The sequence below is a fragment of the Cnephaeus nilssonii genome (assembly GCF_951640355.1).
Source record: "Cnephaeus nilssonii genome assembly, chromosome: 2".
Lineage (NCBI taxonomy): Eukaryota > Metazoa > Chordata > Mammalia > Chiroptera > Vespertilionidae > Cnephaeus > Cnephaeus nilssonii.
In genome coordinates, this window is record NC_137073.1 from 80,065,568 (window position 1) to 80,092,053 (window position 26,486).

General features: G+C 40.4%; 1 protein-coding gene across 19 annotated transcripts in view; it reads right to left on the reverse strand.

The window, feature by feature from the left end:
* The window catches only part of MAST4 (microtubule associated serine/threonine kinase family member 4), a 522,072-nt gene that overhangs the window by 71,062 nt on the left and 424,524 nt on the right, over positions 1 to 26,486 (reverse strand). For 10 of the 19 annotated variants that reach the window (XM_079794432.1, XM_079794436.1, XM_079794425.1 and 7 more), the window contains 3 exons: positions 25,916 to 26,047; positions 6,998 to 7,067; positions 1,379 to 1,457 (listed from right to left, as the gene is read on the reverse strand). In XM_079794432.1, coding sequence (XP_079650558.1) covers positions 1,379 to 1,457; positions 6,998 to 7,067; positions 25,916 to 26,047 — 281 coding nt within the window. The remainder of the gene's footprint in view (positions 1 to 1,378; positions 1,458 to 6,997; positions 7,068 to 25,915; positions 26,048 to 26,486) is intronic. The other 9 variants (XM_079794438.1, XM_079794433.1, XM_079794437.1 and 6 more) reach the window with 1 other exon arrangement.

Genomic DNA, 26,486 nt, shown 5'->3' on the forward strand with positions numbered 1-26,486 from the left:
ACACTGTGGTTGTCCATGTTTTCAACATCTAAAATATGAGCCAATAATCAATGACAGTTACTGACACATTAACTGAGGGTGACTTTACTGTCACTTAGTGACCTTCTTATCCACTGAAGCCATTTAGGAGTTTCAAGCATCCTTTTCTGCTGTGAGAAGGATGTGCCATTGAAACTACTCAAGGTTGTCAGGATGTTTCACAAAAATGACTTAAATGGACAATAAACTCATATACCACAACAAAATGGAATAATGGATAGGAAAATAAATGACCTCCCCTCAATAAAGTGCTATAAGGAAATGGTAAAAATAATCCAACAGATTTTAATAAGTCACTTTTAAAGGGGCCCCCAAAACCCACATATTTTGCATCTGGAATTCAGGAACATATAGTAATGATACCAGTTAGATTTTATAAATTTAATTGTAGTTTCTTTTCAATTTAAGTGTTAAGTGGCTGACTTTATAATGCTTAGCACGGTACTTGGGTCTGTGAAAAAAAAAGAAAAAGTAGATGTACAGCCCTCCTCAATAAACCACAGATTTTGACAAAATGGAAATGAACCAAAAGGGGTTGTAAAATCACCAGGTGACACTCCTGGCTGGGAGAAGAGCATTCGGACCACCCATGGCTATTCACTGAACGCATACAACATACCAGGCCTTTATAAATGACCAGCTTCTAAGGCTCTGCAAGACAGAGGTGCCACAGCATCACTAATTTAAACTGAGAAAGCACCTATCTAACCTGCCGGGTCGTTTCCAGGCATTATTAGGGCTCTTGTTGAAATGCTTTCGCTTGGAGCAAGAGAATATCCTCCTTCCTCTATCCTTTTTCATGGTCTCATCTTGTCTCTTTCTTTATCTTAAGTTCTTTAAACTCTCCTTAAAAGGAAGTTCTTATCCAGAAGGCACAAATTTAAGGCTGGCCATTTTTTTTTTTCTTTGAAGAAGAAAAACAAACAAAACAAAAAAACACCCCAAACAAATACTCTGCGCATCTGAGCCCCACAAGAAAACAAGACCCAGGCCATCAAATGGCATTGTCAGTGTTAATATCACTGGCGTGGAACCAAAGCAATAAAACTAGATTGCGTTTTCCACCCCGAACTACACATGGTATGAGAAGGAAAGCTCCTGATCTTCAAACTTGTGATCCTGGGACTTACTCAATTGGTGCGCCATAGAGTAAAAGAAAAACTTGCTGCCAAAAGGAGGTCCTTTTTATGTTTGTTAGCTCATCATTTGATGCATAACCTATTCAGAGTGACAGACATACAGCATTTATCCTCTCCTCCCAACCCAGAAACACCCAGAGAAAACACGGGCTGCGTAGGAGCTGTGGGTGGTGAGGGAGAGGGGAAAGTCGGACACTTACAGAGACGGTGGAGCTGGGCGTGTTTGTCCCATAGCCAGAGGAGGGGAGAGAAGCCAAGGACCAGCGGCGTCCATCAGTTCTGTTGAGAAGATGAGATTAGTTTAGGCCAACAGTGGAGTGCCGTGACCCGGGAATCCCAGGGAAACCAAGTACTTTTAGTCAAACAAATGACACAAACATGGTCAGTGAGGATGTGGAAATGTTCAGCAGGGGCCAGAATAAACAAAAATTATACAGCAGGTTGACTTTTATCTCAACTGAATCAATACGCCCAAACAAGGAGAAAGTGAATGGGTTGATCCATATTATTGATCTCTCACTAATACACTTTGACAAAATGAATAGCTGGGATAATTACAATGGTCAAACTCAGCAGATTCAAACGAATAAACACAGAAAGGGAGGAGGAAAACACTCTAATCTGGAAACTAATAATGAGGGCCGTGATCTGGAAGGGCCTGGATTCCACGTGCTGCAAGCCGGTGGGGACTTTCCTTACACCCTAAAGACAGTTCCGCTTATTATTTCCAAGGGACTAGTCCTACGCGTGCTGCCTGGGGAAGAAAGGATCAGCAGGCTCATGGCTGGCTCAAGCCTTAAGTGGCAAATGACTCTGGCACTAAGAAAGTGTCTGACCTTATGATCAGAATCTCTCAAGAGTGACTCCATTCTGACATGACCTGGCTTTAGAAAGTGTTTCAGCTAAAGCCTCTTGCAGAGTTTATGCGTATGCAGCCAGCTCTAACTGACAGCGGGGGCAGAATAAAGATGTTGTGCTAGGGACGAAACTTAATGCAAGGAGGGGAGTTATCCGCCCCAGTCTTAGAGCCAAAGCTGCCAGGAGTCTTAAAAGAGAGTCGTTTTACCTCCAAATGGTGATGGGATGGGTAGCTCTCTGGGTTGAATGAATTAGGGTCATTACATGGGTCTCAGATGAGTTAATGAAGTAGTAGAGACAATACTGTTGTGAGACACCAGAAAGCAAGTTTTCTGAACTCTCTGACCTTCCAGAGCCATTGCTTTATTAGCAAGGAGGAAACAGGAAAAACATGCTCTATAAAGAGCTACACTGCATCCTCAGATGGAGTGTCAAATACAGACTTTTTATAGTTGATGATTATATTAATTTACTACATGAGAGATGAGAGTGGACCACGTTTATCAGACATATTCACTGTAAGTTGAAGTCAGGGAATTTAACAGCATTAGACTTGAATTTGAGAAATGTCACAATTAGATGTTCATGTAAAAAAACTGACAGTTCAGCCTAAATTATGTTCAAGGGAAAATGTAATCCTAGGCTACCATGGATACTGCCTCCGAGAAATGCAAATGGTCCACAAAGATGAAATGGAGAGTTCCAAGTGGACAAATCACAGCAGGACTACAATGTGAAGATTTCAGTAACATTTACCTGTCATTTCTGTGACCATGATTGGAGTACAATTGAATCAAGAATGTTTTAAGAGAAAGAAGCAAAATAAGATGTTTGTAAATACACCAGAGAGAAGAAATGGGGAAAATTAAGTCATATGTTCTTTAAAAATACTTTTAAACCACTGAAAATGTTCAAGATTTAAGAAGAAAACAATTACAGTAAAATGCTTCTAAAGATATCTAACTATCAAATAAAAGGACACAGGGTGGGCCTGTTTTCTTTGGCTACTTACTTATGACAGACTTAAAAACCAATGCCTGTACTTTAGAGTTTAAACACCTCCAATTTTTAAAAGCGAGAAAAGGCTATGATTTTAAAAGGATTACTTAGTCCAGTGGTCGGCAAACTCATTAGTCAACAGAGCCAAATATCAACAGTACAACGATTGAAATTTCTTTTGAGAGCCAAATTTTTTAAACTTAAACTTCTTCTAATGCCACTTCTTCAAAATAGACTCGCCCAGGCCGCGGTATTTTTGTGGAAGAGCCACACTCAAGGGACCAAAGAGCCGCATGTGGCTCGCGAGCCGCAGTTTGCCAACCACGGACTTAGTCCATTTAATAACAATTATCAGAAATTAGTCTCTGGAAAGAGTAAGGGACAGAATTTCCCCCACCATGATTTTGTTTTGTGATTCATTAACTCTCCTTTCCCTCAGGTATCGATGAACATTTTTCAGACGAATGAACAATTCTAAGAGGAGTCATGTTCTTATTAGTTCTGAAGCATAAATCACATTTGCTTATTCCAGAAAACACACAACCAGAAAGATGTTTAAACAAAAATGTGCTCAGGACCTTGTGCAGCCACGGACCAGAAATAATTTATGTCTCATGAAGTTCCCTAAGTTGTCCATGTCTATTTACTCAAATGGAGCACACAGGACCATTGCATTTTTATTACCATGACAACCGCACATTAGAAGTTACTATAGATGCTATATATAGTACTTCAGAGAGAATGCCCCTTTCTTCAAGAAAGCTATCTCAAAAGTGCAATTTGGATCCCACTAACAATGTTGTCTTTCCTTTGCAGTAGCTACCAATAAAATGTTATCTGAAGACAATATTCTTGCCAAAACAAGGCTTTTTGGAAAAAAAAAAAGCGCTTTTTCTTTGTGGGTGGAAATCTCAGTGTTCTGCTAAATGAAAAAGTAAGAAGGGGAAAACATCTGATCGGAACATGGGATACAAAGAGATGGGCAAAAAAAATCTCAATACCACTCACAAAAATTTAGATTAATATGGTGAACAACAAAGAAAGAATGAAAAGTTCCCATATCAACCTGGCTGTTATAACTGTATGAGAAGGAAGCAGATTTCTTTGTTTAATTGGTATAGTCACCTGGGTGATGCATTTTATATTCTAGTTGAAGTTGGACTAAGCTAATATAATGTAACCAACTAAAGTTCACTCCAGAAAGAATTCTGAACATAACTAGTAGGTGGCTCTGCCCACTGGCGCTCAACAAGTGCCTTTTGACCTGAACTCAGCAGGCAAGTCTGTTCTAGTCATTTGCCTGTGGAAATATATTCTGATATTTAACCTGGTAAATAACAACAAGGCAACTAGGAGACACACATGGCTTTATGCAGGGCTTATATGCCTGATGAGAGTGAAAGCAATCTATAAAGAATAAATCTCCACAACTTCTGGGAAAGGCAGAACCATGTTATTCTTCCCATCAAGGAAAAAAAAGTAACTCCACGATCAGATGGACTGTAAATCAGTATTGTAGTTAGCAAAGTAAAAATGTGTTTCCTTGCTTTGGACAAAATCAACTATATTACAATGCTTATTTTCATCCTCTTGTTTTAACTTGATATTAAAAAAAAGTAACTACATGAATTTTCTCTCAAATATGTATTAGATAATTTGGAAAGCAAGTGTGCCCATCATATTTTTGAGTCTGAAATTAAACTATGACATTACAGAGGATGTCTACAGGGGGAGTATTACTTATCACATGGTATAAGATCAGAAACGATTAATAATCTGATCTTCATCCCTATATCCAAGAGTAATTTGAAAACAGGGCAAGCTCTCCTCTATTGGACCAAATACACAAAATAATAAAATGTGGAAGTCTCGGAATGGCATTACTTTTTAGGCTCAGAAATTTATAGCAAATGAAAGCCAATGGAGGACCCGGAGAGGAATTTCCATGTTTTCTAAATGAAATTGAGCTTTAAAATGCAGGGGACAGACCCTAGATAAATAAAAATATGCCAACTGGAGTTTTCACAGCAAACACGGGTTCTATTTACTTGAATAAAAGTTTAAAAAGATGATCACTCATATCCTATCTAAATTAATACTTTCTGAAGAGTGTGGAGAGAGTTCCATCTGGAAATTCATGCAAAATGAACTAGAGGTCTCCCATGATAATCTTCTGTCACGGTTTATGGTTTATTTGTAAAAAATTAACATGCCTGGGGGTTTGTGTATTTTTTTAATAGCTAAGAAACCAGATTCATCTGTCTTCCAGTCACCCACTTAATTATTAGATTCTCTTCATTTTCATAAATCTGGCAGGATTAAGAGGCTATGATTTCTGTCATGTTTAAATGCATGCTGTAATGAGATTGCATTTTTCTTATTACTTAAAATAATTAAATGCATTCTCTTTAAAAAGAAAGAGAGAGGTGTGTGTTTTAAAGACTATGGTGGGTTCCTATTTGTCAATTTTTAAAAGTTTTTTTTGTTTTCATTTATAAGAGTAGCACCGCCATGAATTAATATTCACTGGGCAAACGGAGGCCTTGTGGGACCAGTTTATTTTTCCATTTTCTTTACAGTGCTTAAAACAAGGAGCTAAAAGTTGGAACTAGAGGAAATCATGGTATGGATCTCAGGAAGTTCTTGGAGTTATGTCTTCATTCCTCTGTGTCCTCCTCATGATGGAGGGCCGAGACCTCACACATGGGCATTTAAACATACAGTGTGTGTGTGTGAGGGGGCAGGGGGGGTGCAATGTTTACAAGGGAATCTTACTTACAGATAAGTCTGAAAATACTGCAAACAGATCCTCTCCTCTGGATTCAGGAATATAAAATGCATTACATGCTGACAAATGGCAGTGAGGACACTGTAGATTTGCTGGTCAGTAACAAGTGTTAAAACAAATCTATTTTTTTTAACTTACCTATGTGTCTTTCAGTGCTACTTTAATCCACTTGAAGGTATAGCTAGGTCTCTGAGGAAAATTGGGCAAATATCTAGGACATTCAGACCATCAACTGAATTTATCCTGAATATTCAGAGACTTGAGTGAAGGGGCATTTTGGTTTGTGTGTGTTATTTCTGGGCAGGAAAGGACAGGGTACGTATGTGAGGGACGATGGGGCCAGGAAGGTGGAGGTTTGAATCTGACAGGGTAAAGTACACTAATTCCGTAGACAGAACATAGGAAAGGTGGCTGGGTAGACGTCTCTCACTTGGCGAAATCAGAGTAGAAGATCTGGCCCTGAAAAGTTTCTATATGAGACTATATGCCCCGGTGTCCTTGGAGGGCAACAGTTCTCTTGACTCAATGACCCAGATATGAGGCAGATATCCTTGATATTGGTGCCCAATTCTAACTACAATAGAAAACATAAACCTTCCTAGGCTCCTGCATGGCTTTATCTCAGGGGGATTGATCAAATGATGGCTTGATGATCTCAAGTAAAGAGGCATCTTAGAGTTGATACCTTGTGACCCCCAAAAAAGTCATTTTTATTTTTTAAAAAGTGCATTTCAAAAACAACAACAACAATAAAATATTGCACCAAGGACACATAGAGGAATCAAGTCCTTATACTGTAAGCTCAGAAAATTCACTAAAAATCTGTTGAGCATTAAGCATGTATAAGGCATGTACTAGGCCTGGGGAAAAAGATGGAAAAAGTCATTTCCTGCTATCACTGGGAGCCCACCATTGAGTGAAGGACCGAGAGGTAGAGATAACTCTAACACAAGGCAGAAATCATCACTAAAACTGTTAAAGCAAGAGTTATATCGAAGTTCTGCGATAGCCAATGCTATCTTTGGCCAGGGGAGTTCAGAGAAGGCCCTATGTAACAAGCAGGACCTCACAAGGCAGAAGGCAAGGGTGAAGGGGGTTCAGGGGAAAGTTGAGGGGAGTGGGAGTGGGGTTCTCTACATAACATTTTATTATTCAACTCACAAGAAGTCCTTACCTCCGTGCAAATGAAAAATGGGCTGAGGCACTGGGGGAGAAATTTCTTGGGCTATCTTGAGGGCTATTGCCTGCAGAGAGAAAGAAGGACAAAGTTTACAACATGATCTTGTTTTTGTATCATTATCCACATCCAGAATCTTCTTCTCTTTAGTAGTAAGTTTCTGTCCCCTTTTGCAAAATGCTTTAGTTTTACCTGCAGCCAGGAATTTTGGGTGGAGGGGACAGAGTTCCAGCACAGCGTTCCAAGTGTACAAGGTATACAAATCACCTCATTCCCCTATATCACCAGCCAGCAGCCCTCCACATGTTTAATAACCTACATATTCCAGTCCTACAGAATATCGGACACACGAATGTATGGGCTTCCACCCTCCCAGATGTGCTAGCATTTCAAACAGCAGGATGGATGCGGAAGCGTCTGCTTCAAGGGGGCAGGGTGGGATGGGCTTTCTATTTTAGAGAGGGAGCCTTAGTGGCTTTAATTTGTAGTAAACAGAATAGAAGTCTGAGTTCTGGAAAATAAATCCTCCTATTCCCTAGTACATATTTTAAAGGTGGATAGATATGTTAGAACTAGTCATAAACACTGCAGTCCAGGCCTATGTCTCAAGTAGCCCAGGTCAATCTCAGCATGGCCAACGTGGCCTAGTAGGATTCGCCCTTATCAATACTTTCTTCAACAGAGCCCTCTGCTCCTAAGCAGCTGGGCTGTGACTGGCCAGGCAGGCGTTAAAAGCCACAGTCACACACCGGCTGACAGGGGGCCTCCCCAAGACCTGCTGGGCGGACAGAGCACAGACGGACTGCTCACTGTAAGGAGGGCAGCTCCGTGGGGGCCCTGAGAACACGCAGCCGGCTGCTGATCACTGAGAAAGCTTGGCAGGCAGCTGGTGTGGGGAAGCTGAGGACACTCCAGACCACCCTGCTTCCCTCCGCATGTTTAATTAGATTGGCAGAATTATCTGAGGACCCGATGGGGCTGTGGCTGGTTTCAATAAGGAGGTGAGGAAAGGCTGCAAACTAATCCTGTACGTTCTGGAAACAGGGAAAATAATCAGGAAGACATTTTTAATCCTTAACAGCAAGCCAGTTGCCACATTACTGGTTTTGCAATAGAAGTGACAATTGTAATTAGGTGTAAGGAATACAGGATTGCACATTAAAGTCGGTACCTAGTCGCAGAGGTAAACAATTTATTACCTCTGTGCCAAAAGAATAGACCAACACATTAAAGAAGGTAAGTTTACGGTTACCTTGAGGAGTTTTGGATTGGCTACACCGCAACTGAAATTTTTCAATTAACTCAAGGTTGCAAATTTCACAGTGATGCCTTCAACAGATGCCATTAACTTTATGACAGACAGCACAATCAGAGCCATTAACGGGGAAGCACGGAAAAGCCCATGTTTTTGTGGGTAGGGAACCGAGAAGCATTTTCCCCTGCTGCAATCAGGTTTATCTGCCTTTGCATCTGCTATTCCTTGGGCCCCTGGAGAATGGATTCTGTTTCTGCCACCCAGCAATCCAGGACTATTTCTGTCCATTTATCTACATGGCCAAATTAAGTGCTTTCAACTTCTCTCAACAGCCTTTGTTCCCCTTGCCCCCCTCCCCAACTTGGGTGGTACATCACTCTTCAGATTCCTTAAAAGGTCTCAATAATTTCAGGGTGGCTAAAAAAAAAAAAAAATTTTTTTTTTAAAGAGAAACATATCTACTGCCAGAAATCTTCATGTAAATTTTGTTTTTCACTCGGGAAAAAATGTTCACTTTGCTCACACCCCATATAGAGCACACTGCCAGTAAATTATTAGGAGAAACAAAACGACTGTTTGAAGCCAAGGCGCTTTCCGAACAATCCCTGCTAGCCTATTCACTCAGAACAAATAATCAGGCCAACGGAACTCGTCACCGGTTCTTAGCCCTGTGCTCTTTGTAAAGAAAGCACTGTGTATGGAGATTATCTGAGATCAACTGCACTAGCTACAGAGTGCTTAGGGAATATGTTTAAGAGTCGGAAGGAGGAAAAACAGGGAATTAGCTTAAAACCCTTTTCACTTTTAGAAAGTTTAATGAGTGGTCCCCAGGAAGCCTTGTAACATTTTATAATACACAGTGACCCATCACTTTGAGAATGAATGGGCAGAGATAGAAATACAGAGGCAAGTTAACTTAAATCTGCTAAAGGAAGGAAGGAAGGAAGGAAGGAAGGAAGGAAGGAAGGAAGGAAGGAAGGAAGGAAGGAAGGAAGGAAGGAAGGAAGGAAGGAAGGAAGGAAGGGAGGGAGGGAGGGAGGGAGGGAGGGAAGGAGGAAGGAAAGAAAGGAAGGGAAGGGAAGGGAAGGGAAGGGAAGGGAAGGGAAGGGAAGGGAAGGGAAGGGAAGGGAAGGGAAGGGAAGGGAGGAAGGAAGGAAGGAAGATCTTCAGGTTCTGCCTTTCCATCTTGTGCTGCCTTTCTAGACCCATTCATTGAGCATGTTCCTCATTCTCTTCTCATGAACTCCTACACAGCTGTAAAACCTAAACCAAATTCCCACACCTTCAACTTCAAGACGATACAGCCATCTGTACTGTCTTACTACTCATAGAGCTTTCTTCTTGTTTCATGTCAGACTGAAAAACTAAATTGAAATTCACACACATACACATACACACACCACATTATTTCAAAGGCTCTTAAGTGTAGTGAGCTATTAGAGAAAATGAGGGTGTTGTGAACAGAATACCTGGCAATTCCTTAAGGACAAGAGACTAGCTTAATTTGAGGGCAGCTCAGCAAGCTGGAGGTAAGAGATGAAATAGAAGGACTCAGGAAGGGGACAGAAACAACCCAGATGCAGGAGAGACAGGCTCCCTGGAAGCAGGGAACTATCACCTACATGTACTGGTATTAGCTAGTGGGAAGCCTAAGGAGATGTGTGGAGGCAAGAGAGAGATGCTAGAGATTTTAACCTGGCATGACTGCGCTGGGGGGGTGGACAAGGAAACGGGTGAGGAGGAGCTAGGTTAAGAAAGACATGGAAAGACAACAGAAAAATGGTTAGGTGAGCAAACCAAGTATAACTGGTGATATACTAGAAATAAGTGAAGAAAAAGGTCACAGACTACAAATGACCCTTGTTTCCAATGTGGGTAGATTGGGAGAATGGCTGTCCCATTGACAGAGAATTTTGAGAGAAGTGGGGTGGGCGGGTCACAGAAGAAAACGGTAGATGAGTATTGTGTAGATTTTTGTCATTTATTACCAAAAACATTCCTCAGTTTTCCTTTGGGAGAAATTACAAGGTTAGCAGATTAGATAGGTAGCAGTCAATCTTTGAAGTCTTTTGTTCTTATTTAAAATAAACATTGATTTCTGTTATCGACACAGTCTTTGAAGACTCAGGGACACTATTTAGTAGTTACATAGTGATCAAAATAACCGCTAATTTAGAACAGATCAAATTATAGAGCACACCTTCTATATTCCTATCTCAGAGGTGAGGGCCCAGCTGCTGTGGACAAGCACAGAGCTTCCCCGGATGAGAAGGCAAGATGGATCGAAACCAACGTCCTATACATGACCTTCACTCCTCACAGCACGGCTTTCCGAATTCATCCCCCCATCTGCAGAGCAATACCTGAGAGACCTTCAAATGAAAACTGGTGCCAGTTAATTCTCTGCCCATATGTGCTGCACTTGCTTATAACTCAAATACTGCTGCTCCCAGGGATTTGCTGCCTCTCGGATGTTTGAGAGCTAGGACACTTTACAGACGGCTGGTACCGCTGCAGATGTTTCTGACCTGGTGAAGAAAACCTTAGCAGTGGTCAAGCCGCTGGGTAGGTAATTAACTCGGTGATCCCCAGGGGGAACTAGCGAGGCTAATAAACAAGCAGTATATCAAAATGGTACTTTACCTAATGGTGCTGCACAGGGTGCCTCATTTTCGAGGCAGTTATTGTTAAGAAAGTGATTTCCAGATTAATTAAATTGTTTGATTGCTTTGTAATTAGGCTGGAGAAGTCCTGTGTCTTCACCACAGAGAAACAGGCTGCAAATCTTTTTAAAAGGCATATGCTATACCCACTACAGATTATTAATGTGCTTTTAATAGCTGTCTGTTCGCAAAATGATCGTTTCTGGTTGCCTTGATTTTTCTATCAGGACTGAGGGAATCCAAGAATTAATGATAACTGCCATGTGAAACTCCTAGTGGATCAAAGAGGAAGCCCCACTTGAATCCTTGTTGTTATTATTGACTGATGTGCCTAAATGACTTGCGATGTTTTAAACCTTAACAATGAGTGTTGGAGGTTCTCGGCAATGACCTGGCACTGCTTAAAAACCTGAAGACCTAACTTCACTCGGTCAAACCGAGGATCTTCTTACAGGAGGAATGCCAGTTATGGGGGAACCTCGGGCTGAATGAACTTTCAAAAACAGTTCAAGTCACCTGAGAAGTTTGCCTCCCAGACCCGGCTGATGCAAGAGTTAGAAATCTTCCTTTCACTTAGACAGCTGTCTCAGAAACTGGCTCCTCTCCAGATGTGATTGCAGAATATTAATTAAACCTGGACAGCTGCTCAGAATCTAAGTGGACACAGGAAAACCTTGACTGGCCTTCAGTGGAACTGTCCCTGGGACGCTGTGAAGTGTCCACAGCAGGCCAAGGAAGAGAAGCAGGCTTATCTGCCTGGGTTTTCAAGTAGAGCGGACAAGCAATGAACCAATTAAACTCTGGGCTCTCGGAACCTCTTTGGTTTTCCCCGACCCCTCGCTGCCTATTGATCCTCCCATAGCCAGCACCACTACTCACTGCCATCTGACTGGTTCATTTGACAAATACTCATCAGTCCTCCCTCTGGTACATAGAAGGGAATGGTGTGATTTGGTTTACATTGTAGAAAGATCCCTCTAGCTGGGCCCAAGGAAGACAAGAGTGGAAGGGAGATCAGTTAGGAGACTATAGCACAGATGGGTAAGAGAGGACAGGGCTTTGAAAAGGGTGACTGTAGCCCTAACTGGTTTGGCTCAGTGGATAGAGTGTCGGCCTGCGGACTCAAGGGTCCCAGGTTCGATTCTGGTCAAGGGCATGTACCTTGGTTGCGGGCACATCCCCAGTAGGGGGTGTGCAGGAGGCAGCTGATTGATGTTTCTCTCTCATCGATGTTTCTAACTCTCTATCCCTCTCCCTTCCTCTCTGTAAAAAAATTAATAAAATATATTTAAAAAAATAAAAGACTTTAAAAAAAAGAAAAGAAAAGGGTGACTGTAGACCTCAGGTGGGTTCTGGATGCAGAACCAACAGGATCTGCTGAAAAACTGGACTTGGTGGAATGGCAGGGAAAGAGAGGAAACAAAAATGACTCTTAGATTTGAGGACTAAGCAAAGGGATAGACAGTGAATTCACTGAGATGGGGAAGAATGAGGGAGGATAGAGTTTGGGAGTGTGAGAGAAAATTAAGAGCAAAACTTGAATACCTGGGTAGGCTTTAGTCTCTTACTTATGGAGGCACCAACACAAATAATTTCGAATATGCTACAATGTACTCATAGTCCACACTGTGTGCAATTATATATAAAAATGTCACATTCGGTTCCAGTTCTCATATGTAACACTTATATTACTTAATTAAACACTTACAAATTGTTATAGTTTTTTTTTTTAATTGTACTTGAGAGCACGGAACAGTTTTCCAGCTCACATTACTTAGTGCCTATCAATAGTCTTAACTGGTTTCTGACGCTCAAACCAACCAACAGTGCTAGGAAGAGGTGTGTAGAGAAGGAAAATTCTATAGGCTAAATACTGCAGTTTGGGTACTGATAACTTCAATCACTCTGTCTCCTGTCACCACAGGTCAAAATAAGTGAAATATAATGACGTGCACTATATTCTATTTTTCTCTTCCTCTCACTAATTTGTAATTCTAAATGCTGGTGAGGGAGAAATTCTGGTTATATGGGTAGACAAACAAAAAGTATAATTTGATTTCTCAGTGTCTAACCTAGCCGTTATGTATTAAACTAGAAACATATTATTTTTTCTAATTTAATAATTATGTATTAAGTTCTGTTTATTCACAGAGGTTTGAACTACCTGGTAGAACAGATTAAATAGGCAAACAGGACCCAAAAAAACTAAAAATCTACTGATAAGATGCATATCTGTACATCATTAACTCTAGATTCATTTTATGAAACCAATTCTGGGTCCTAATTCATGTGAAAAAGAAACTTTCTTAAGCAGAAGCCCCTAAATGTATCAAAATTACTAAAATACTCTCAGTGCACTGTGTTGTAACAGACTCTTAGCAATTGTACCTGTACTGCTTTCTAAGGAATGGTGATGAAGTTGCAGCGGGGAGAAGATGTAGGGAGTGAAAGAGAGTTCCCCAAACAGGTCAGTTTCTATGTCATACAGCTCTCACAGATGCCTGTTGTCTTCATTTCATGAAGCCGTTCCCCTGGAATTTGTGTCCTGTATTTGAAATGCTATGGCAATGACACGAATCCCTTGGAGATGTGTTATAATGGGTTCTTGAGAAGGTTTGAGCTTTTCGTTGACCTTTCCTTATTACTCTGAATTGGTGTCACATCTCAAGGTGATCCCGGGTAAAGACTGGTGAATGTCAAGAGTGATGAGGAAAGTTGAGTTTTAGTTGTATGTTTTCTTCCCATCTACAGTAATTTATCTTCCCAGCAATAGGGAGGAGATTAATTTTAGCCTTTGCTTAAAGTTACCGAGTAGCAACTGTAAGGTCAAGGAAGGTGAGGTGAGACCATAGCCACTGTAACAGTAGTTTCATGCAATTTGATGAAACTCGATGCAGTCTATTAGCCTGAGATAGTTAATTAGTCTCCAAACTGGGTAAAAGACTGAGGTAAAGAATATAACCTGGGGTATGAATGTTATATTTTTCTGTCTTGCATGAAGGGATTTCAATTTTTTACCATAATTAGATACAAAGAATTTCCCTTTTCACCTAGAAGAGGGATGGATGCTACCAGGAAATCGGTTCTCCTCAGAGTGTTTGCTTCAATTGCTGAGTAATTTCTATTCAAAGGGGAAGTATGCAAGTGAAATGCACGTCCATATAACCTGCACAGAAGGTAATCTGAATGTATTCTCTATTATAAGCCTCTTCCTTTCAGCTGCTCTTAGTTAAAAAGTGAATACGAAATGTAAAGTGGTCTCATTTAACACATGCTAAATGTTCCTCTGGCCTCTGCTATCTGAAAGAAGGAATTCTATCTGAAAGAAGCAAAAATGCGTATTTTTTCTTTTAAATTGTTAATCATTTTTTCAGTTAGTTTCTAACTCCAGAAATACTAGTATGTTCAGATTTATCAAAATAAAAGACACTCAACTCTACAGCTTCATAATAAAATAATATGTAATGTGCCAGTTATCTAACAAGTCTGAATTCTGACTTTCAGCTTCCATAAACCATACAGATCTTGAAAATCCATGGTCTTTCTCCTCTAATGTTTCCCCCTTAGTTTCCTCTTCCATTTCCTTAGCTAAATAAATAGTTCTCAATCTGGGGTGCATAGGAGAATTACTCGAGAAGCTTTAAAAATGCTGATGGCCAGGCCCTACTGCACCCCCTTTTCAATGAGGTGATTCTAAAATGCTGCCAGGGTGGACAGCCATGGCCTTAGGATTTCCTTGTCCACCGCAAATCTATTCCAAAACTTCCAATTTAGAGCTCTTAACTAGGAAGTCTTGGATTTCCCCCCTACTTTCCTATTTCCTTCTATAAGCCAACTTCCCTCTTCCTTGTCTCAGGTATACTCACTAGTTCAACTCCCCTTTTATACATTCACTGCTCCCTGACTTCCAAGTTTTCTCAAAACAGGACTAAGACCTGAGATCCCTTCCCTATCAACCCAAACAAATACCTTCCTACCATGTCAATACTCTGAAAACGTGGCCACCTGCCCAGGGGTGTGCTCTTAGCTTAATCAAGTAAGTCAGTGGTCAGCAAACTCATTAGTCAATAGAGCCAAATTTCAACAGTACAACGATTGAAATTTCTTTTGAGAGCCAAATTTTTTAAACTTAAAACTTCTTCTAACGCCACTTCTTCAAAATAGACTCGCCCAGGCCATGGTATTTTGTGGAAGAGCCACACTCAAGGGGCCAAAGAGCCGCATGTGGCTCGCAAGCCGCAGTTTGCCGACCACGGAAGTACATTATTACAAGTACCCTACCCAACCCATATAGCTCCTCTCCTCTAAACTCAGTCACCTCCACAATTTCTCCCTTCCTCTAAAACAGGAACATCCCCAACCTAAATTGTATATCATTCCCATGTTCCTGGGTTAAGAGTAAAAGTCTCTATAAAAGAAAAGCATGGGAAAGAAAGCATTCATAAATCATAATCTTCTTACTACCAACTTTAATCATTTGATTGTTCAGTTGGAACACCCAGTGTTCCTTTTGTTCAATGCCTAAAAATAAATGAATGAGACATTTGATTTAAAACTGCACATCTCATGCTTTCATTGGTTTCCATGGGCAGAATGCCTATTACTTGGTCCATGTAATAGTAAAACATTTAAAATTATTGTGACAGTTAAAACCAGAGCATGGGGTTTCAATTTAACAAGTGATTATCAGAAGCAAACATAAGATCACTCTAACCATTCTAGTCATTCCTCCTTGCAGAAAATATGACTTGCCCTTAACCATGACAGGGACCTGTCCATTCGGGGACTTACTCTATTTAGTTCTGTCCATGTGTCCATGATATGTTTAGCAGAGGATCCTAAGTAATTGATGGATGGGGTGAAGGAAGCTTGTTTCAACCCTGAGAACAAGCTTCTCTGAGATTCGGTGTGTGCAAATATCAACCTTTAGAGAATTACTAACTTAAGGAGCCACAGTTATTAATTACAATGTGCTGAACCCTTCAGATATGTCGGGGTGTATTCAGGCAGGGTAAAAAAGTTGTAATTACTCTCTGAAAAAGCAAGACAGGGTCTTTAAGGCTCTCTGAATAAAAAATTAGGGATAATTGGAGCATTGGAACATAAAGAATATGGAAGATAAAGGTACTCTGATATAGAAACTCTGGCCAACAGTCAGGAAATTGTCTGAATTTTGCTCTTTCCATTTTCATTTTTAGCATTTTTGTGTATATGGACATTCATATTGCCCATAATTTCGATAGTTTTGTAAGAAGAAATTATAACATTTCTGAGCCTCCTGGTGGTCTTCCTTTATTGTGTTTCTTTACTTCCAAATTATTTTTTAAATGTATTCGTATTTTTATAGTACTTTTATGGGTTCTTTTCTTAATTAAAATTTTTTAACTATGTGAAACTTTTTGGGTATAAGCAGTAAAATAGCAGTCTACTTTTTTTCTAAATTGCTAATCAATTGATTCAAGACCATTTATTGGCTTGAATAATCCACATTTTCTCCAATGATTTAAGGAACTAATTTGATGCAATTAGGGCAGGGCAGTGATTTGTGGGGAGCATAGAGGATAAAGAAAAACTAGTACCCTGGCCAGTGTTGCTCAGTAGTTGGAGCACTGGCCCACATACCAAAGGGTCACAGGCTGGGTTCCTGGTCAAGGGCACATACCAGGGTTGCAGTTTCAATCCCCGGCTCTGATAGGGGCATGTGCAACCAATCTCTCTCCCACGCCCCTCTTTCTTTACCGCCATCCTTCCCACTCTTTCTTTCTTAAAAAAATTTAAAATAAAAGATCAAATTAGAAAAGTCTGAGGACCCCTTGGAAATAACCTTTAGGGCAGTATTCCAGGTGAGTCATCACCTGGGTGGAACCCTGAGGTCTCTATTTGTATCAAATACTCCAGGTGATTCTTAAGCACACTATAGTTTCAGAATTTGAGTTTTAGAATGGTGATTCTTAACCTTGGCTTCACATCCTCCTATATAATAAAGAGGTAATATGCAAATTAACCCCCACACCCTCACAAGATGGCTGCCTACGACCAGGCCAGCAGGGGGGTTAATGAGGGACAACCAAACGACTGAACAAGCAGGCTGCATGGGGTGACCAGGCCGGTGGGGGGGCGGGGCAGTTGGAGGTAACCTGGCCAGCAGTGGGGGAAGTTAGGGGCAACCAGGCAAGAAGGCAGGTGAGCGATTAGGAACCAGCAATCCAGGATTGTGAGAGGGATGTCCGACTGCCGGTTTAGGCCTAAACCGGCAGTCAGACATACCCCAAGGGGTCCCAGATTGGAGAGGGTGCAGGCTGGGCTGAGGAGACCCCCTCCCCCCGTGCACAAATTTCATGCACCGGGCCTCTAGTTATAACATAATAGTCTGGGGAACATAAAACAAAACCCAATGGCCAAGTCACACTCCAGTCCAATTAAATCAGAATGGGGTGGGGTGGGGTGGGGGACAGGCATCAGTCATTTGAAGAGCTTCCCAGGTGATTCCCATGTGCATTCAAGTCTGAGAAAGACTGCTAAAGAGAGTGAATTTTACCGATTAAGTTGTTCTCTACCTTTTCTATGTATCAGAATCCCTGGGGAGCTTTTAAAAAGCTATATACTGATGCCAGGCCAGACACTTGACATTTCTGATTTAATTGGTCTGAGGCCTGAGTTTTTTTTGTGTGTGTTTTTTAAGTTCCACTGGTGATTCTAATGCACAGCCAGGCTTTAGAACCTGCAGTAGTTTTTAAACCATAGAGTGCATCAGAATCACCTTGAGGATTTGCTAGGCCATGGATTCCTGGACCCCCAGTAGTTACTTAATCAGTAGATCTGGGTTGGAGCCTGAGAGTTTGTATTTCCAACTGGTCTCCTACTGCTGCTGCAGGTGGTCTGGCGATCACACTCTGGGAACCACCACACTCATGTATATCAAGGCCAACCATGGCATGTGTTTCTTTAGTTAAAAGACATAATTAAGTGAATATCTTTAAAAAAAATAGCTTCAATGTATACGAGGGATTTGATGGAGGTGCACAGGCAAGGAGTGCAGGCACAGAGAGGGGTCTCCATCTCATTCTACTGCAAGAGCCCTGAGCCAGGGCTGGGGAGAGGAGTCAGGTGTAGAAACTCATCAGAGGCAAAGTCAGACTTAACAGAGAGGGCATATCAGAATATGAGGCCGAGGATGCCGGCTCGGGGAGCAGCTGGGTAACTTTACTGAGTTGCTACGTTAGTGTTCTAACAGACTGGTGATGATAAACTCGGTATTGGCAACAGGTGCTGCTGGGGCATCCTCCAATGGAAAGAGCTCCAGTAAATAGCCCCAGTGTGCTCAGGAGGATGTCCAGGTCCAAGGGAAAGCTGTGGACAACTCCGCACGTGCGTGAAGCAGACCTTGGGCAGAGAGTGCTGGCCACGAGTAAAGGGTGTACACCGAGGGACCCCAATAGTTAAAACAGGCGAGGAAACAAAAAGGAGCCAATGAGGAGGATGGACACACAGAAGAAAGTGTCACGGGGATCCGGGGAAGAGCAATTTCCAGGAAGTAGGAAATGTTTCCCGGCACCAAATGCTGTGGGTGCTCAGGCTGAACACAAAGAAGTCACTGGACTGGGCCCAGCGAGGACCGCTGTGTCAGTGGAGCCGGGCAGGAGCAGCGCCTCACCTCAGTCCTCCTCAGGGAGTCTCGGCCAAGGATGGACCTGAACTAGTTTCCCCAGGTGCTGGAGTAGGAGTAGCTGACTGTTTGACCGAGATACAACATAAAGATAATGAATAACCACATCTACATTTGGTTATCCATTTAATCAAATTATAATTTTAAAGGTAAGAAATTGCAAGTGTTATAACAGCTCATCATTTCATAGAACGACTTAAAAACCTAACATTAAAAATGTGCTATCAGGTGGAAAATGGACTAGATAATGGCTCGGTGAGAGCTTAGTTTTTACAGTTTATGATATGAAGCCACAGCAAAACAAATATTTGATGTTTCCCATACAAGATAGAGGTACAATTTAGAGTCTCAGCACAGAACAGTTTTACTTAGGACATTTTTAACTAAAAAATGTTTGGTAACATTTTTACCAAAAAAAATAAAATAAATAAAAACATTCTACTAAATAGTTTAGTAATTTGAATAATGTTTCCCAACCACAATTTTTCAGAACAAAAAGAAAAAAAAAAGATTGTTATTCAGCAATCTATGTCACAACACTCCAGTCTCACCCAGACCCCACACTCCCCCTGGCAGACTCAGGTCTTCCGAGGTGGTGGCAGGTAGAAGGTGGTGGCATATGCCCACTGCCACCGGGGGCTGGCCGAGGATGAATTAGACTGAGGGCTAACTTTAGTACTGCAGCCGATATTGGAAAATGCTAAACATGAAGCTGTTTAACTGCTCTAAACTGGAGGCAGATGGAGAGGGGGGAGCAATGTGCACCTGGGATTTTGCGGGTATAATGTTTAAAATCCAAAGAAAAGGAATTGCTCACTTTGGAAATAACTTCAAAACCTAATTCTAAAGGTAACACATGAAGGACTTGGAAAATAGATTAAGTTATAACAGTGAAATTGGTAATCCTACTAACGTAATATTGTGGTTTATCCTTCTGTCTGTTTTTTATAGTGTGTATGTGTATATACAAAGAATACTTTTAAATAGGATCATAAACCATATTCATTTTTTGTATCCTGCTCTTTATAGTTACACTGTAATTATAATTTTCCTATGCCATTAAATATTTTTTACTGTGATGAGATTTTAACGGCTACAAATTACTCATTATACAGATGGATCACGATTCAACAGTCATCCTTCTTTCTATTTAAGGTTTAGACTATTACCAATTTTGTACTATTACAAATAATGCTGCATTTAACAACCTGAAATTTACTTCTGAGTACTTCTGTTATCATTTCCTTTAATTATATTCCATAAAGTTCAAATAATAGTTCAAGTGATAGGAACTATTTTTAGGTTTCTTGACATAAACTATCACTGTGCCTACTAAAAAGATTGTCAACTTAAAATAAAGTACTGAGAATACCCGTTTCACTATACCATCACCGAAAGTATTTATTACCAGGTGTGCTTTTTAATATTTGCAAGTCAGGTGAAAATGGTATTTCATTATTTGATTTGCATTTATTTGCTCAGTGAGAGATTAAACTTTTCACTTGTTTACTGGTCATTCCTACTTCTGTTGGTGAGCTGCCAGTTCTTGTCCTTTGCCTGCTTATTCAATGAGGCATTAGAATTTTTTCTTACATCCATTTAAAAGAGCTCTTTATAATTTCACTAGAGGCCTGGTGCACGATATTTGTGCACGGGTAGAGTCCCTAGGCCTGGCCAGCAATCAGGGCCGATCGGGGCCTTCCGGCTGCCAGCTGGGGCCTTCCTTTGCTCCGCGCTACCCCCTGGTGGTCAATGCACATCATAGGGAGCAATCAAGCTCCCGGTTTCCTGAACTCCCAAGGGGACACTGTCCATCCGTCCATCCGGTACATATGACATGCACTGGCAATCCTATCTAATAAAGATATGGATTAGATAATCCTATCTAATAAATAATATGCAAATTGACCATCACTCCAACACACAAGATGGCCACCCCCATGTGGTCAAAGATGGCTGCCCCCATGTGGACACAAGATGGTCGCCACAAGATGGCCAGCAGAGGAGGGCAGTTGTGAGTAATCAGGCCAGCAGGATGCTGGAGTTACACTGTAGCTGGAGCTTTCCACATGAGGGTCTAGCGCTCCAGGCCTGGGAAAGCAGGCACACTGTGTGAAGTGAGCAGCTCTGCAGCTTCCCCGAACCGGCCCTTCCTTATCTACCTCACCGGCTCGCCAGGCCACCGTGACGTCACTGGGCACAGAGCTCCTGGAAGTTTAATGGGACCAACTATTGTTTCGCCTGGAGAGAACACACTTGAGATGCACTGAGATAGACATCAAGTTATTTTGGTGCCTTCTCAACACATTCTTGATGCTTATTAAATGTCATTTGCAGCAAACATTAAGGAGCATTTCCTGCGGACCCAATCTCTGACTCTTAGGGCCGCAAAAAAATGGAAGTCAGACAACAATGGATGGCCAACGATACAAATATAAGACAATAGAAGGCCAGCCCTTTAAAGAATAACTTCCCAGATTAAGCTCAGAAACTAATCAGTGTTGGTCACAAAGAATTTTGTATAATACTATTCTCCACAACATTACTTATAAGAATAAAAAACTGGAAGCAGCCAAAATATTCATTAGGGGAAGGTAACTATCACACATTCATGAGCTGGAATATTTTGTACTCATTAAAAGCAAGCATTTTGGGGAAAAAGACATTTAATGATATGAAAAAATCTCAAAATAATATAGAAAGAAAATGATCTAGAGAAAATTATACCTATGATCCCATACTTACACATATGTACACAGATATATGTTTACATATTAATTTATGTTTGCATGCACAAATTTATGTATACACAAATGTAATAGATATTATAAAAATGTCGATATATGAAAAATACACATTTAGACAAAAATCCAAATGTTAAGTAGTTAATTCTGATGGAAAGAAATATAGATGATTTTTATATTTTCTTTCATTTTCCAAATTATCTATAATAAATATGCACAGCTTTTATAAATAGAAAAAAGGGTTTAAAATACAATTTTTAGAAACCTAAATTATTTGAGATTTTTTTAAAGCAAATCTCATCTTTTCTTCCTAAACTCTATGACTTTTCTTCTACGTACACTCTTCTACCTTTTCTCCACCTCTCTCTTCCCTAGTCCAACGAAACCAAGTGGGCTCGCAACTCCGAAGCAGAGGTATGTATGGCAGCTCTTCCCTGTAGCCGAGCCCTCTGAACTGGTGAGGGTTACCCCAGTGCACACACACCCTGTAATTCACCCACTGGTACTCCTAACATAACAGCTTAGAACTTGAGAAGCCTGCAATCTGCATGGCTTTTGTAAAGAAGTACTCACACATTGCTGCAGTAAATACAAGAATTTGCAGTAAAGCATCGTTAAGCTGATACTATAATGATGCCAGAGTAAGTTTGAAGATAGGGATGGCACTGCTGTACATGATATTTAAGAAAATGCTCTTTAGCATATGCAGTTAAAGTGGAAATGTAGATTGCTAAACCTTTCTGGCAGGTTTCCCAGTAGGTAAAGGCCACCTTGCTTATGCTTAGCCTTGTATCAAGAGTACTGGGCGCTTAATGAAGACAGAAGGCTGATCCCCATGCTAATGGAACCCCTGCCTCGAGTTCTTTAGCTCTGTGGAACAGTGCATTTTTCTGTGACCCAAATCCATACTCTTGCCAGCGACTGGGCTGGAGGTAGTCTGTGTTTACACAGCTGAGGATTACTAACTCAAGTTCAGAGCTGACCTGGGCTACGCTGGTCTAGAGGGTGGCAGAAGCACCACAGTACCAGAGAAACCAGTCATGTGACAGTCCCCAACCTGTCCAGTCTCAGAGCAACAGGTTCTGAAAACCTCGAGGACGAGGAGAGAATCGATTTAGCAAGGATTTTAAATGCACCTTCTATTTTCCAGGTGATCATTCATCATAGATCTTAGAATAAAAGCAATCCTCAACATGAAGGAATCTCCCATTTTTCAAATAGTAGATAAGAAAGAAAGTTTTGTGGGGTTTTTTTGGAGGTGGGCAATGTTAATAAGATAAACTTTCAGGGATTTAGAAGACATAATACATGTCATTTATATCTTTTAAAATAATGAAATATAAACCATACTCTATCAACTGGATAGTAGTAACATAACCACTGGCCCTTCCTGGGAGCCCTGTCATCCTTGGGATTCTGAGACACTATATTCTCCTCTTGCCCTCCCTCCTCTCACATTGTTTTTTCTCAGTTTCTTGCTGGGTACTTGTCCTTCCAGAACCTCTAAGTGTATGCACTGTAGACTTAAGCCCAGGTCCAAAACCTTTTCTCTCAATGATTTCATCCCTTCCCAAGGTTTTAAACACTGTCTATGAACAAACTGGTATCACCAGCATACTAGTAGATTCAACCCTTTCATTTCCACACCCATAGAACAACACTGTTTGTCACTAAGGTAGCTCACTGGTATCTTAAATCCATTATGCAGCAACATGAACTCTTAAGCATTAAGCTCCTATCGGTTCTCCTTTCCTCCACCCTGGGAAATGCCCCTGCCATCCATCCATATTCTCAGCAAGACAGCTGGAAGCCACCTTTGATCACCTCTCCCTCACCCCACATCCAATCTATCACTAAACACTGTCAACTCTAACTTGGAAAACACGCAATTAAGATCTAACTATTACTTTAGCAATCAAACCAAACCAAAGCAAATCCATAGTTGATGCATAAACACAAGAAAACTACAAAATTTTGATTTAAAAAAAGAAAAGAATAGTCTTTTCTAGTGGATGAAAAACCCATGTACTAAAACAAAACAAAACCCCGCAAACTAATACCACTTTTATTAACACAGAGGAGCTTTAAAATTAAATTTAGACATCAGCTTCCAAAAGCTTCAGTTTATAATGGAGAAGCTAAAAAGCTAACTCAAAGGCCATTCAGGTTAAATTCTACATTTAGAGAGCAGGGGGATATGAAAGATGTCAGTCATTAAATTATTATTAGGAATAAATTACACATAAACATTGCAGTCTTCTCAAAGGACCAAAATGATAACCAGAAGTCACAGGGCAGAGGGATCTTCATGAAAAAGTTAACACATACTCATGATGCTGGTATATACCCATCATTAGTGATTCCACACAAAGCAATACCCCAACTAGGAAAACACACTGACGTCAGTCCGTCTGATTTTATCATCCTTTTTCTTAAGCAGGAAGGGCAAGATGTGTCATTGCTCAGGCCAACAATTGGCAGTTACACAAAGGCTCAGGATTACAATATAAAACTGTGTGTGCAGCATGGAATAAGAAAGGTGGCATTCGCCATAATTCACAGAAACTGATTTATGAAATAACTGAAATCACAGAACAGCTGCACTGTAAAATCATAAAACTTGGACACACACACTAGATTGAGAAACTCTGGGTCTCGGTCCTTCTGAAGGTTTTAATAAAACCAGATGAGTCCCAGGTGATGTTCCACCCAGGGCTGACTAAATGATTTGCTGATTTTAACCTACATAAAATGAAACCCTCTGAGGAATACTTCAAGGTGCTCTGAACTGAACACAAGTTTCATAAGGTTAAGTTGATTTTATTGTGATCGGCTTATAATTAGAAAAAAAAAAATGCCAATGAGTGACCATGTCAGAGATTCCTCTTGAGTAGAAAAAGACGTTTCTATCTTTTTAAAGAAAGAGTGGTTGTATAGGGCATCCGGACACTTAATTTCTACCACGGCTAACAATCAATTTGCCATGACTCCACGGGCACACAATTAGCCCCGTTCTACTGCCCAAATATACAGAAGCTAGGAATACATTTGTCTTGGACCATCATGTCTACTGGTCCAAAGGAGGTCGCTGCCTTGCTGAATGAACACTCTTGTTCAAGATGCCCAAAGCAGATTTAGACAGTTTGGCAAATAATATTTCAAGCATGAAAACCCTGCTAATAGCTTTGGAATGAAAGTCACAAAACAGATAAAACAAAGGCACTATTACATTCAAGGCTCTGTCCCCAGTCTCACCTCATCCAAGGAGAAATCTTCCACTGATACCTGAAGATCATTCATCTCTATTGACTAAGCTGTTCCCACCAGCAAACTAAAATACATGAGTAACAGCTTTCCCTCTGAGTGTGGCATGCGAACCTGATGGTGCTGCAAACATCTGAGCAGAAATGTGTAAGTGCATAACCTCCCCTAGTTGTCTAGGGCGTAGAGAGAAACGGTTTTGAAGCCTTTTTTTCATCGCTATTGTCTCACCTTTGAAGGCAAGATTCAGGAAAAATCTTGTAGTGAAAACCTTGGTCACTGCTTGGAAAAAAACACCATTCCATAGGACATACTAAGGAGTATGAGTAAGGAAATGCTTCACTGATACCAAACTTGTCAAGCAAAGAGGGCAGGGAAGCAGCGAGGTCAGAGCAGGTGATGCTCAGAGCAAGCCCAGCCTTGTCCATAAAATGAAACTCTACAACTAGACACAATGACGGCAAAAACGGAAGAAATCAGAAAGAAAAAGACTGACAAACTGTGCCACAAAAGAATGAAAGAAAAAAATTACATTAATCAAAAAGTAAAATAACATGAAAAAGCTAAAGGAGTTCACCACCACAAACCAGTATTAAATGAAAAGTTAGAGGCTTTTCTTTAAGAAGAATAAAAAAAGATAAAAAATTTGAACAACAAAATGGCAATAAATACATATCTATCAACAATTGAATCTAAAAAATAAAACAAGCAAATAAGCAGAGCAGAAACAGACTCAGTTGGAGAGAATATTTTGTGAGATGGGAATGGGGTTGGGGGGATGGGTGAAAAGGTGAAGGGATTAAGAAGTACAAATTGGTAGTTACAGAACAGTCGTGGGGATGTAAAGTACAGTATAGGGAATAGAGTCAATAATATTCTAGTAACTATGTGTGATGTCAGATTTATAGCACATTTATTGGGATGATCGCTTAGTAAGTTATGCAACGTCTACCCACTGGGGTGTACACCTAAAACTAATATAACAGTGTATGTCAACTGTAATTGAAAAATGAAAGTAATTTAAAAATTAAATTAATTTTAAAGTCAAACAGCATATTACAAAAGAATATCAGTGACATTACAAAAGATTAATAAACAAGCACATTAAACATACTAAGAATTTACCTCACACCTGTTACAATGGCTATTATCAAGGACATAAGGAATAATAAGTACTGGTGAGGATTAGAGAAAAGGAAACCCTTGTGCTGCACTAGTGGTAGGAATGTCAATCTTAGGTCAGTTCCATCATCGAAGAGGGGCTTGGTGAACCGAGAAGCAGCAAATACAGTGGTGACTAATGATATACATATACTAGATACTAACCTAATAGGTTATGTGAACTTTTTAAAGGTATTTCCTGTCTTGAATAATTTCCAGAGGTGTCCAATAGGAAATTGATACTTCTTTCCATCTTTTCTTCCAAAAATCCTCTTATAAACGAATCTACGTAATCACCTGCGAATTCACAGTAAAACAATTTTTGAAGACACAAAAGGTTAGGTATTTTGGCCAATAGGGCAATATTTGCTCTTAGGACTTTAAAAGCCTAGAATCAGTAGGTCTCGGTTATTTATCTACATCTAGCCTGTGGGTCACCCTCTATAAGCATAATTAATTTTAGAGCTCATACTTTTACCATTAGAATCCAATACTCTATGGGAGTAATATTGGAGTAGGCAGAATTTTAAAATGGTCTCCTATAGATACCTGTACCTTGTTTATTCAAGAAAATATATTTACACATATTCATAAGAATTTTTGGAAGGAGAAAGGAGCAACTTAGTAATGCTTATCTTTGGAGAACAGGAAGGTAAGGAAATTAGCATATAGTGATTTTACAATAAAATACGGCTCTAAAAATAAAACCAATAAACACACAAAATAATACCTACAT